Source organism: Eptatretus burgeri, chromosome 7 (assembly GCF_056783735.1).
Source record: "Eptatretus burgeri isolate ZD-2024b chromosome 7, Ebu_testis_v1, whole genome shotgun sequence".
Lineage (NCBI taxonomy): Eukaryota > Metazoa > Chordata > Myxini > Myxiniformes > Myxinidae > Eptatretus > Eptatretus burgeri.
Genome location: NC_140967.1, coordinates 40,507,899 through 40,520,329, shown reverse-complemented (window position 1 = coordinate 40,520,329; position 12,431 = coordinate 40,507,899). Strand labels below are relative to the sequence as shown.

General features: G+C 39.2%; 1 protein-coding gene across 3 annotated transcripts in view; it reads right to left on the bottom strand.

Annotated features, from left to right (window-relative positions):
- Positions 1–12,431, bottom strand: part of ABCD4 (ATP binding cassette subfamily D member 4) — a 120,839-nt gene that overhangs the window by 33,967 nt on the left and 74,441 nt on the right. For all 3 annotated transcript variants that reach the window (XM_085888106.1, XM_085888105.1, XM_085888104.1), the window contains exons 12-13: positions 11,572–11,780; positions 7,000–7,091 (exon numbers count right to left, since the gene is read on the bottom strand). In XM_085888106.1, coding sequence (XP_085744232.1) covers positions 7,000–7,091; positions 11,572–11,780 — 301 coding nt within the window. The remainder of the gene's footprint in view (positions 1–6,999; positions 7,092–11,571; positions 11,781–12,431) is intronic.

Genomic DNA, 12,431 nt, shown 5'->3' with positions numbered 1-12,431 from the left:
ATTGGAGGTGGTTTCAAACTGTTCTACCATGGTGTGGATGGGAGGAGAAATGGTGTCGGGGTAATCCTGAAGGAAGATTATGTCAAGAGGGTATTGGAGGTGAGGAGAGTGTCTGACCGAGTGATGAGTGTGAAGTTGGAAATTGAAGGGGTGATGATTAATGTCATCAGTGCATATGCCCCACATATGGGGTGTGAGATGGAGTATAAAGAAGATTTCTGGAGTGAGTTAGATGAAGTGGTGGAGAGTGTATCCAAGGATGAAAGAGTGGTGATTGGAGCAGATTTCATTGGGCATGTAGGGGAAGGGAATAAAGAGGATGAGGAGGTGATGGGTAGGTACGGTCTCAACAAGAGAAATGTGGAAGGGCAAATGGTGGTAGAGTTTGCAAAAAGAATGGAAATGGCAGTGGTAAATACGTATTTCAAGAAGAAGGAGGAACACAGGGTGACATACAAGAGTGGAGGAAAGTGCACACAGGTGGATTACATCTTAAGCAGGAGATGCAACCTGAAAGAGATTAGTGACCGTAAGGTGGTGGCAGGGGAGAGTGTAGCTCAAGAGCATCGATTGGTGGTCTGTAGGATGACTTTAGAGGTGAGGTTGAGGAAGAGAGTGATGGCTGAACCAAGGACCAGATGGTGGAAGCTGAAGGAGGAAGACTGTTGCGTGAAATTTAGGGAGGAGGTGAGACAGGCGTTGGATGGTGGTAAAGATGGGTGGGATGATTGGGCAACGACAGCAGAAGTTGTGAGGGAGATAGCTAGGAAGGTACTTGGTGTGACATCTGGACAGAGAAAGGAAGATAAGGAGACTTGGTGGTGGAATGAGGAAGTACAGGAAAGTATAAGGAAGAAGGGGTTGGCGAAAAAGAAGTGGGATAGTCAGAGAGATGAAGAAAGTAGGCAGGAGTACAAGGAGTGGCGGTGAAAGGCAAAAAGAGAGGTGGCAAAGGCCAAGGAAAAGGCATATGACGAGCTGTATGAGAAGTTGGATACAAAAGAAGGGGAAAAGGATTTATACCGATTGGCAAGACAGAGGGACCGAGCTGGGAAGTATGTGCTGCAGGTTAGGGTGATAAAGGACGCAAATGGGAATGTGCTGACGAGCGAGGAGAGTGTGTTGAGAAGGTGGATGGAGTACTTTGAGGAGCTGATGAATGAAGAAAATGAGAGAGAGAGAGAGAAGGTTGGAAGAGGTGGAGATAGTGAATCTGGAAGTGGGGTGGATCAGTAAGGATGAAGTGAGGACTGCTATGAAGAGGATGAAAAGTGAAAAGGCGGTTGGCCCAGATGGTATACCAGTGGAGGCATGAAAGTGCTTAGGAGAGATGGCAGAAGGAGATGGCAGTGGGGTTGTTAACCAGATTGTTTAATAAAGTCTTGGAAAGTGAGAGGATGCCGGAGGAGTGGAGATTAAGTGTACTGGTTCCGATTTTCAAGAATAAGGGTGATGTGCAGAGCTGTGGAAATTACAGAGGGATAAAGTTGTTAAGCCACACCATGAAGTTGTGGGAAAGAGTAGTGGAAGCTTGGTTGAGAGGAGAGGTGATGATCTGTGAGCAGCAATATGGGTTTATGCCAGGAAAGAGCACCACTGATGCGATGTTTGCTTTGAGAATGTTGATGGAGAAGTATAGGGAAGGCCAGAAGGAGTTACATTGTGTGTTTGTGGATTTAGAGAAAGCTTATGATAGGGTGCCAAGAGAGGAGTTGTGGCATTGTACGAGGAAGTCGGGAGTGGTGGAGAAGTATGTGAGGATCGTGTAGGATATGTACGAGGACAGTGTGACAGCGGTGAGGTGTGTGGTAGGAATGACGGACCGGTTTCAGGTAAAAGTGGGATTGCACCAAGGATCGACTCTGAGCCCTTTCCTGTTTGCAATGGTGATGGACAGGTTGACGGACGAGATCAGACTGGAGTCCCCATGGACTATGATCTTCGCGGATGACATCATGATCTGTAGGGAGAGTAGGGAGCAGGCTGAGGTGAGCCTCGAGAGGTGGAGGTACGCACTGGAGAGAAGGGGAATGATAGTCAGTCGGAGTAAGACGGAGTACATGTGCGTAAATGAGAGGGAGGGTGGTGGTATGGTGCGGTTGCAAGGAGTTGAGGTGGGGAAGGTGGATGGGTTTAAATACTTGGGATCAACTGTCCAAAGTAACAGAGAGTGTGGGAGAGAAGTGAAAAAGAGAGTGCAGGCAGGATGGAGTGGGTGGAGAAGAGTTGCAGGAGTGATTTGTGACAGAAGGGTAGCTGCAAGAGTGAAGGGGAAAGTACATAAGACGGTAGTGAGACCAGCTATGTTGTATGGTTTGGAGGCCGTGGCACTAACAAAAAGACAGGAAGCGGAGCTGGAGGTGGCAGAGTTAAAGATGCTGCGATTCTCGTTGGGAGTGACGAGGATGGATAGGATAAGGAATGAGTATACTAGAGGGACAGCGCTGGGAAGACGGTTTGGAGACAAAGTGAGAGAGGCGAGATTGAGATGGTTTGGACATGTGCTCAGGAGGGAAGCGGAGTATATCGGGAGAAGGATGTTGAAGATGGAGCCACCAGGCAGGAGGAGAAGAGGAAGGCCAAAGAAGAGGTTCATGGATACAGTGAGGACAGACATGCGGGTGGTTGGAGTGTCAATGGAAGATGTGGAGGATAGAGTGAAATGGAGACGGTTGATCCGCTGTGGTGACCCCTAACGGGAGCTAGCCGAAAGAAGAAGAAGAGAGAGGGATCAGAGAGGTGCATGCACTGAAATGACACATAGGACAAAGGCATTTGGAGACAAGTGTAGTTAAATAAGCATTAACACATGAAGAGGAAATTAATTAATCAACACAGTGTATGGGATTTGAACCTGCAACAATCTCAGAATCATAAGCAATTTGATCCGACGGGAAGCATTACCTCACACAGGGTGAATGCAGCATCCTGGAACCTTCCTCCCCAAGTATTGATGTGTTCACTGACCACTGCCAAAATGGTGTTCAAACGACAAAAAGACAGTTCTTGCAATTTCTTGAATCTGTTCTCTCAAAAAGAGCTCCTTTGTTGTGGGCCATCTCTCATTCAGTTTGGAAAACATCATGTCAAATCCATAGGAAGTGTGAGAAGATCAATACATTGTCGATTGACCATTTATCTGACTTACAGTTGTAAGCAGTCACTTCACTTTTCTGAATTTCATCATGGATCCGTTTGGCTTTCACCTTGGTCACTCAACAGCTTGATATGCTGCTCATTGTTCTCACAAAGTGCTCAATTCCAAACGAGAAAACGAGGTGACTTTAGACATATCCAAAACTACTGAGATAGTGTGCGACCCATTCTGCTTCTTAAGCTTTGCCACTTGGAGCATTCAAGATTTGTATCTGTCTCTGTCTCTCTTTCTCTCACAAAAACTTCTGGTATACATACCTGCAATGAATTTCCTATACACACCAGTTGCTGATAAATGGGGTTTCTGGGATGCCCATTCAAATGAATGGGGGGAAAGGGAAAAACTTTCTGACCCAAGCCCAAAAAGCCCAAAATAGGAGACTCATTTTCTTCCCACCTATCCCCTCTCCCTCCCATACAAACAAATGTAAAATTGAGACTATGAAAGATTGAGATTTACTGATTAAAGCACCTCTTCCCTTTCATATTTTCATTCCACTCAAAGAGCGAACCAACGAATATTTGCCATGTTCTACTTTAGGGAACAACTTAATTTTCTTATAACATTCATTTCCATCGAGTATATTCACAAAGAATAACTTGGAACTTGGTTCTTGGTTTAAGGGTCTTTGTTGTGCAGAAATGAAATGATAAACTTCTCTTAATGCTCTTATTTTTCATGGTCTTTCCAAATTCAACATTATGTGTTATTTTATGTAAGTTTTTCTCAAAATCATTCAAAGCAAGCCGTTTCATTTTCGTGTTAAAATGATCAGACTGCTTGAGAACCGAAGCAAAAATGCGACTCATTTCCGATGTGAGACACACCCTGAAAACCCCATTGTTGTGTCATCCCATGATGTCATCAACTTTTAGAACAGTCTGTCATAATAAAAATTCTTATGGATTGGACCCCGCTCACTATTACACAGCCCTTGGTTTGGCTTGGAGTGCTATGTTAAAAATGACAAAACAGAATTTGGAATTAATCAGTGATATAGATATGCTTTTTATGATAGAGAAGGCTAAAAGAGGAGGAATATCTCAAGTATGTTCAAAGAGATATGCCAAAGCAAATAACAAATATCTTCCTGATTATAATAAGAATGACAACTCTTACCTGATGTATTATGATGCTAACAACTTGTTTGGGTGGGCTATGTCTCAATCTTTACCTTATGGAAAACTTAAATGGGTTAAAGAAAAAAATTATGAAAAAGTTTTACAAGATATTGTTGTCTCCTCTCAAAAAGAATTGGATGAAGCTGAAGTTGGATATTATTTTGAGGTTGATTTAAAATATCCAGAAGAACTTCATAACAAACATAAAGACCGACATTATGCCCCTGATAAAGAAAGTCCAAGAAAAGAATGGTGAAGTGATTACCAACAGTCATTGAATATAAAAGGTAAATCAACAGAAAAACTACTTACGACATTAATGATAAAGAAATTTGTGTTTTGCATCAAAGGAACTTGAGACAATACTTATCTGCTGGGTTGAGAGTGAGGAAAATTCATTGGATTTTGAAATTTAAACAAAGTCATTGGTAAAAGAAGTATATTTATTTTAATACAAAAAGGAGAACAGAAGCAAAAACAGATTTTGAGAAGGACTTTTATAAATTAATGAATAATGCTGTATTTGGAAAGACGATGGAAAATGTTAGGAATCGACAAAACATAAGACTTGCTGCATCTTAGAAACAGGCTTCAAAGTTAATTAATAGACCAAGTTTTGAGTGAGCAGAGGTGTTTTCAGAGAACTTTTGTGCTTTTCATTTGAAAAAAAAAGAGAGTATTGAAATGGATAAACCTATTTATATAGGAACATCAATTCTTGACTTGTCAAAGTCGTTAATGTATGACTATTACTATAATAATTTAAAATCAAAGTATAAGGATAATGTGTCATTGTTTTGTATGGATAGATGGATTTATATTAGAAATTAAGACAAGTGATGTATATGAGGATATGATTGATAATATTGATATATATGATACAAGTAATTATAAGTCAGGTGATGTGTTGTTTTCATCAAAGAATAAAAAGGTTATTGGTAGGTTTAAAGATGAATTGGGTGGGAAGGTCATGAGTGAATTTATAGGATTGAGATCAAAGTCTTATACTTTCACATATATTGATAATAACAACATTGAAAGGTGTGATAAGAAGCTAAAGGAAATAAAGAAAAATATAATCAAGGAAACAATAAACTTTAAACATTATTACAACTGTTTAACCTTAAAGAAGGAAGAGTACAGAAAAATGAATACAATAAGAAGTTGTAAACATCAATTATACAAAGAAGAGATAAATAAGAAAGCATTAGGAGCTTTTGATGATAAAAGATATATTTTTGAGGATGGAATCAATCGTCTCCCTTATGGTTGTAAGTATAAGGGTTAAGATATTGGGTTGGGAATGTTAACAGGCTACTGCCGTCTCTACTTATTTATAAATGATAGAACAAAGCAATAACCAAACCAAAGAGTGGAGATGTAATCAGCCTTGGTATTTAAATGGGAAACATAAAGAATGTGAGAAATATCAAATAAGTCTTATTGAAGAAATAACCAGGGTAAAAGTAGAAAAAAAACAAATAAGCAGATAAATTTAATTACAAATAAGTTGGAGGATGTAAAGAAAAAAATAAATATCTTTGAATGGACTGAAAACTTTGATGGTTATCAATTGAACAATGGAAAAACAATTTACTACAATCTCAAAATGATATGTGGTTCAGGAGGTGGCCAAATAAGAGCATTAAGAGAAGTTTATAATTTCCTTTCTGCTCAACAAAGACACTTAAACCAAGAACCAAGTTCCAAGTTATTCTTTGTGAATATACTCGATGGAAATGAATGTTATAAGAAAATTAAGTTATTCCCTAAAGTAGAACATGGACAAATATTCGTTGGTTCACTCTTTGAGTGGAATGAAAATATGAAAGGGAAGAAGTGCTTTCATCAGTAAGTCTCAATCTTTCATCATCTCAATTTTACATTTGCTTGTATGGGAGGGAAGGGGATAGGTGGGGAGAAAATGAGTCTCCTATTTTGAGCTTTTGGGGCTTGGGTCAGAGTTTTTCGCTTTCCACCCATTCATTTGAATGGGCGTCCCAGAAACCCCATTTATCATCTACTCACACCTCTTCATATCATTTGTATTCTTCTAATTTTCTCCCTTTATGGAGACTTTTCTCTCAAGAAGGTTTTGGGTTCAGTTTTCTCATCTTTTGAAAAAAAGCTCTCAAAATTTCCAAATTATTTAACTGTATGCCAAACCGTCTCTGTCCTTTCAGTTGATAAAGAGAAGATTAGAAGCAATCGTTTGTAACTTGACATTTAACCAAAAGTACAGTGGCCAAAGCCAAGAAGTGGTCGAAGATCCTTCCCCATCATTGAACAAAATTAAACCTTTTTTGTCGCAAATATAATTATGTAAAAGCTTGGAAAAGAATGGTTGTAGTCATTTTTTTTGGTGGCAGGGTTATTTTACAGAGAATTGCATGTCTACATGGGAAGAATTTCATTAAAAAAAATTTACGCTTGAAAATGCTTGTTTAAGAAACAGCCAGGCATTTGTTATACATTTTTTCCATCTACGATTCAGATTACAGAAACGAAACGAGAACGTCACTCGGTAAAGCACATCCCTCAAACAGGCTGAAAATTTTATGTTTTGCATCCTACTGATGGTCCTATTAAAAATAGGCTGATGGTCCTATTTTTATATATGTGGGGAACAAAAATATGAAATAAAATCAATAAACCAAATCACAAGCATTACAGAGCAAGCAGCAAAAATGATGGTTAAAATCAAACAAATGGAAGGTATACCTGATTCCGTAATGTCCCATCAGTGAAATAAGGCTTTTGTGGAAGGAACATGATCCCTCGTGGACCAAAGCAGCTGAACATGAACACTTTTCCTGAATGACATGCCACGAACATGTTAAACATCAGAGAAATAAAACAGGTTAAAAAAAATCTTTGACGCATTCTTGCAAACAAAAATAAGAGATGAAAAGTGAGAAGCAGAAGGCTCCAAAAATTAACATCCACATAAACCGTGTGCCCAAAATATAAACAAATGCTCTTTGTAACTCACATCATTAGAGGGATCTAAAAAAAAAACAAATGAACTGGGTGGTGACTTGCATGAAGATCGACAAAATATGTTATGTGGAATTGGATTGTGGTGATCAGATTTTATGGATCTCAATAATACTCGGATCTGGAAATAATCCTTAGATACAGGATGATCTATAATTAACTCCTGATTTGAAATATAGAAACATTGTTGTTTTTTGCTTGAAAACTTGTTTATTGAATATTAATATCATATTTTCTTTGCTTACTGATTGATCCAGTATGGCTGAGAGATCAACTTTTTCTCAAAGAGTGCAAATTCCTGCATGGTATGAGGTTTGGCAGTTTGCAAATGCAGTTCCCAGATGGTAGCAGCAAGGAATAGGAAGACATGCCACTGATTCCAAAAAAGATTGAAAACAGTCACCATAAACTTATAACAACTGGTTCAGTCAAGGATGTAAGAAGATCAGGAAGACATACCACAGCAAGACCACCAGAAAATATTGACCACCAGCACCAAACAAGACCATCAGCACATGATATGTTCACAAGGAGCCCAAATGGGTCAATCAAGCGGTGAGGGAAAGTGGAATGAGTTAGTGTTTTTGAAGGACTTGGGATGGAAACCGCACAAAACCTCATCACAGTGCCTTCAGAAAGTATTCACACCCCTTGACTTCTCTCACATTTTGCTGCGTCACAGCCTGAATTTAAAATGGATTAAATTTAAAAAAATTGTCACCGATCTACACAAAAATAACCCATAATAAGAAAGTGAAAACATGTTTTTTGAAATTTTAAAAATGAATTAAATATGAAAAGCTGAAATGTCTTGCATCAATAAGTATTCAACCCCCTGTGTCAATAGTTTGTAGAAGTGCCTTTGACGGCGGTTACAGCTTCGAGTCTTCTTGGGTATGTCTGTATCAGCTTTAAACATCTAGATTTGGGGATTTTCACCCATTCTTCCTGGAAGATTTGCTCAAGTTTGGATGGGGAGCATCATTGAATGACAATCTTCAAGTCTTTCAACAGATTTTCAATGGGATTCAAGTCTGGGCTTTGGCTGGGTCATGCAAGGACTTTCATGTTCTTGTTCTGAAGCCATTCCAGTGTTGCTTTGGCTGTATGCTTGGGGTCATTGTCCTGTTGGAATGTAAATCTTCACCACAGTCTAAGTTCTTTTGCACTCTGAAGCAGGTTCTCCTGAAGGATTTGCCTTTACTTGGCTCATTCATTGTTCCCTCTATCCTTACAAGTCTCCCAGTTCCTGCCGCTGAAAAGTGTTCCCATAGCATGATGCTGTCACTGCCATGCTTCATGATAGGGATGGTGTTAGATGGGTGATGAGCTTTTTACATCAGACATAGTGCTTTGCATTCAAGCGAAAGAGTTAAATTTTTGTCTCATCAGACCACAGAATATTTTGCCTCATGCTCTCAGTCTTTCACGTGCCATTTTACAAACTCCAGGCGTGCTGTCATGTGCCTTTTTCTCAGGAGTGGATTCCATCTGGCCACTCTCCCATAAAGCCTAGATTTGTGAAGAGCTGCAGAGACTGTTGTCCTTCTGGCAGGTTCTCCCATCTCAGGAAAAGAAATCTGTAGTTCTGTCAGAGTGGTCATTGGGTTCTTGGTCACCTCCCTGACGAAAGTCTTCTTGCCCGGTTGCTCAGTTTTGTCAGACGGCTGGCTCTAGGAAGAGTCTGGATAGTTACATAATCCTAATGATGGAGCTCACTGTGCTCTGGGGAACTTTCATCACTCTAGAAATTGTTTTATACCCTTCCCCAGATCTATACCTCCTCACATTTCTATTTCGGAGTTCTCTGGACAGTTTATTGGACTTCATGGTAGAGTTTCTGTTCTGACATGCACTGTCAACTGTGGGACCTCATATAGAAAGGTGTGTTTCTTTATAAATCATGTCCAATCAATTGAATTTGCCACAGGTGGACTCCAATTAAGTTGTCGAGACATCTCAAGGATGATCAAAGGAAAGTGGATGCACCTGAGCTCAATTTAGTGTCATAGCAAAGGGGTTGAAATTGAATGAAGACATTTCAGCTTTTCATTTTTAATTCATGTATAAAAATTTCTAAAAGCATGTTTTCACTTTGTAATTCTGGGTTATTTTGTGTCAGTTGGTGATAATTTTTTTTAAATTTAATACATTTTAAATTCAGGCTCCAACACAACAAAATGTGACAAAAGTCGAGGGATATGAATACTTTCTGAAGGCGCTCTATGTTCAGCAGTTGTTTCTGGATGATTGTGATAAGAGAATGGAGTTTTGTGAACATATTCTTCTGTGAATTGATGACTTTCCAAGTGCGTTACATTTCATTATCTGGTCTCATGAGGCTATTTCTTCTGCTGTTAGTTTTGTCAACTAGTATAACTGCCATTACTGGTTCAGAGAAATGATCCAGAAACGATAGTCGAACATAGACAAAGTTGGCCAAAACTGCTTGTTTGGTGCAGGATGACTTCAACCCAACTCATTGGACCTTACATCCTCCACGATAAAATGAACAGACAGAATTATTTGGAAATGCTTTGAAACTTTCTTCTTCCAAAAATTCAGCAATGGGACAACACAGATGAAACAATTTTTATACAAGATGGATTCCACACTTCGACACTTCTGGATTTACAGTTCGTAATCCGTTGGATATCCACTCTCCACACAGATGGATTGGGCTACGAAGAGTGACCATCCAAGAGTTTGGATTTAACCGTATGCAATTTTTTTTGTGGGGATGGGTTCACGGAAAAGTGTATGCCAGCAAACTCGTTATTTTGGACGAATCAAGTTCAACCCACATTGTTTTTGCCGATTTGCCAGAAGAGGTTCTCAGACATTCAGTGGAAAATTTGTCAAACAATTGAAAATAATGTGTTGAGAACACAGGAGCTTATGTTAAAATTTGTTGTTCACAAATTAAAATTGAAATAAATGGCCTTTCAGGGGGGGAAAAAAAAAACAATTTGGTGTTCCATTTACATTAACAACGTGGGCTGTCCTTTATTCACATTTCCTGCTGCCACCATCTTTGAACTGCAATTACAGACTGCCAAACCTCAAACTGTGCAGCAATTTGTACTCCTTATGCCTGGTGTTGGCTTAACGGTTAGAGTTGTGGGCTTGGGATTCCAGGGTCAAGAGTTCAAATCCTGCTCCTCTGTTGAATTAATAACAGGTGGGGTTGATTCAGCCAGTCATCCTTCTGAGGTCGGCAAAATGAGTACCAGCTTGCTGGGATGATTGAGCCATTCGAGTATCCTGCGTCGGAGTGGCCGTACAGGATTGTGCCCAATCCTGACCCATCCAGAATTGTGCCCAATAGCCAAGGAGACCGCTTTGGCAGCACTGATGTTCTGTACAGAGTATGGTCCCAATGGATGGATGGAATTTGTACTCTTTGAGAAACAGTTACTCTGTCAGTCATAATGGATCAATCTGAAAGTACAGAAACTAGAACAGCATTCGGTAGAGCGCATACCTCCGCCAGGCTGAACAGTTTATGTTTTGTATCACACTGATAGGTCAGATCTGCATCTAGACTATAAACAAAATCTAATCAGCTTGTTCTTGTCATCTATCAAACTCATCCAATCCCAATTTTGTCCCAATCCATTCACAACTTTTTGAAATATCATGCTAGATAGTTTTTGGCCCCATCTCTCAATGGTGAAGAATCACTTAAAATACATAATATATAGTTTTCAGTTCTTGTAATCCAGATGCGGATTTTCACTAAAATCGAATCAATTCGTGCTTGGCAGATACACTCGCTGTCCACAAAGTTTTGTCAGATTCTGTCAATAACTTTTTGAGATATCATGTTATATATCATTTTTGGCACTATCATTCAATGGTGAAGAATTATTTTTAAAATTCTAATATCCAGATCTGAATCCAGATCTTCACCAAAATCTCATCAATTCGCCCTTGTCACACACTCAAACTGTGCACTAAATTTCATCCGAAACAGTCCATAACTTTTGAGATATCCTGCTCACAGAGACAGACAGACAAACAAACAGGGGTGAAAACATAACCTCCGTCCACCTTCGGTGTCGGAGGTAAAAATAATATTAATGGCAATAAACAAGTTTTCAAACAAAATTATTTTAATGTTCCAACTACAATAACAATAGAGTATTTCTATATTTAAAATACGTAGTTAATTATGGATCCGCCTGTAGATAAAGCAAAACAAACTTCGGATAACTAACATTCATAACCGTATGGTGAAAGGTACTAAACATCAGATGCAAGACTGCATTCAGCCCTGCCACACAGAGGTCACACCCTGTAAGGTTGGCCAAAGTCCAGCAAGGACCCGCAACAAGCTCGTCTTTCCAGAGCCTGTATTCCCAGTCACAAGGATATTGTGGTCTTCAATAAGACGTAGACTGAGATCTTCCAGGAGTGGATCGTCATCAGTGCCTGGCACGCTAAAGCTCACCAACACGACAGAGAAGGCCTCAGGGACAAGCTCACTTCCACCATCTAAAGAGCTGCACAGAAACAATACCGGAAAATCGAAATGTGGGAAAAAGATATTTGATCCATGAATACCTGTGCCCCCTCCCCCCCCCCCACATTACATTATATAATTTTCACTTCAATTTTTATCTATCACTTTTAACTTGCATTTTTATTTAAAATCTACATCCTTTCCACTTTATTTGCATTAACTTCAACTGCACATCATTTGACATCAAATTTACGTTATTTGCAATGAACATCCAAATCTCATTATATTTGGCAGCCAAATTATTTAATCGAATGGCAGGGCCAACACGGCTATGCTATCAGCCCAAATGCCGACTTTTACTAGATACCTTTTCCATCTTCATGAATGTAAACACAGCAATTGGCATTGCATTGAATAAAACCAACATTCCAAAAAAGAGAACACCTTGAAATAGAGTATTTTTTCTCTTTCAAGGAAAACGTTATATTATTGATGAACATACAGTACATTATCAAATGAAGTTGTGTCAAGATGAAAATATTTATTCCATGGAATGGTCAAAGTATTAAAAATTAAACTCAAATGGAGCTGCAACAAAAAGGATGGCACCTGAGTGTACAGGATGCTACAAGGCAGTAAAGTTTTAACATCTAGCAATGAGACAGATCAAATGGTGTGCTTTATATCAAGT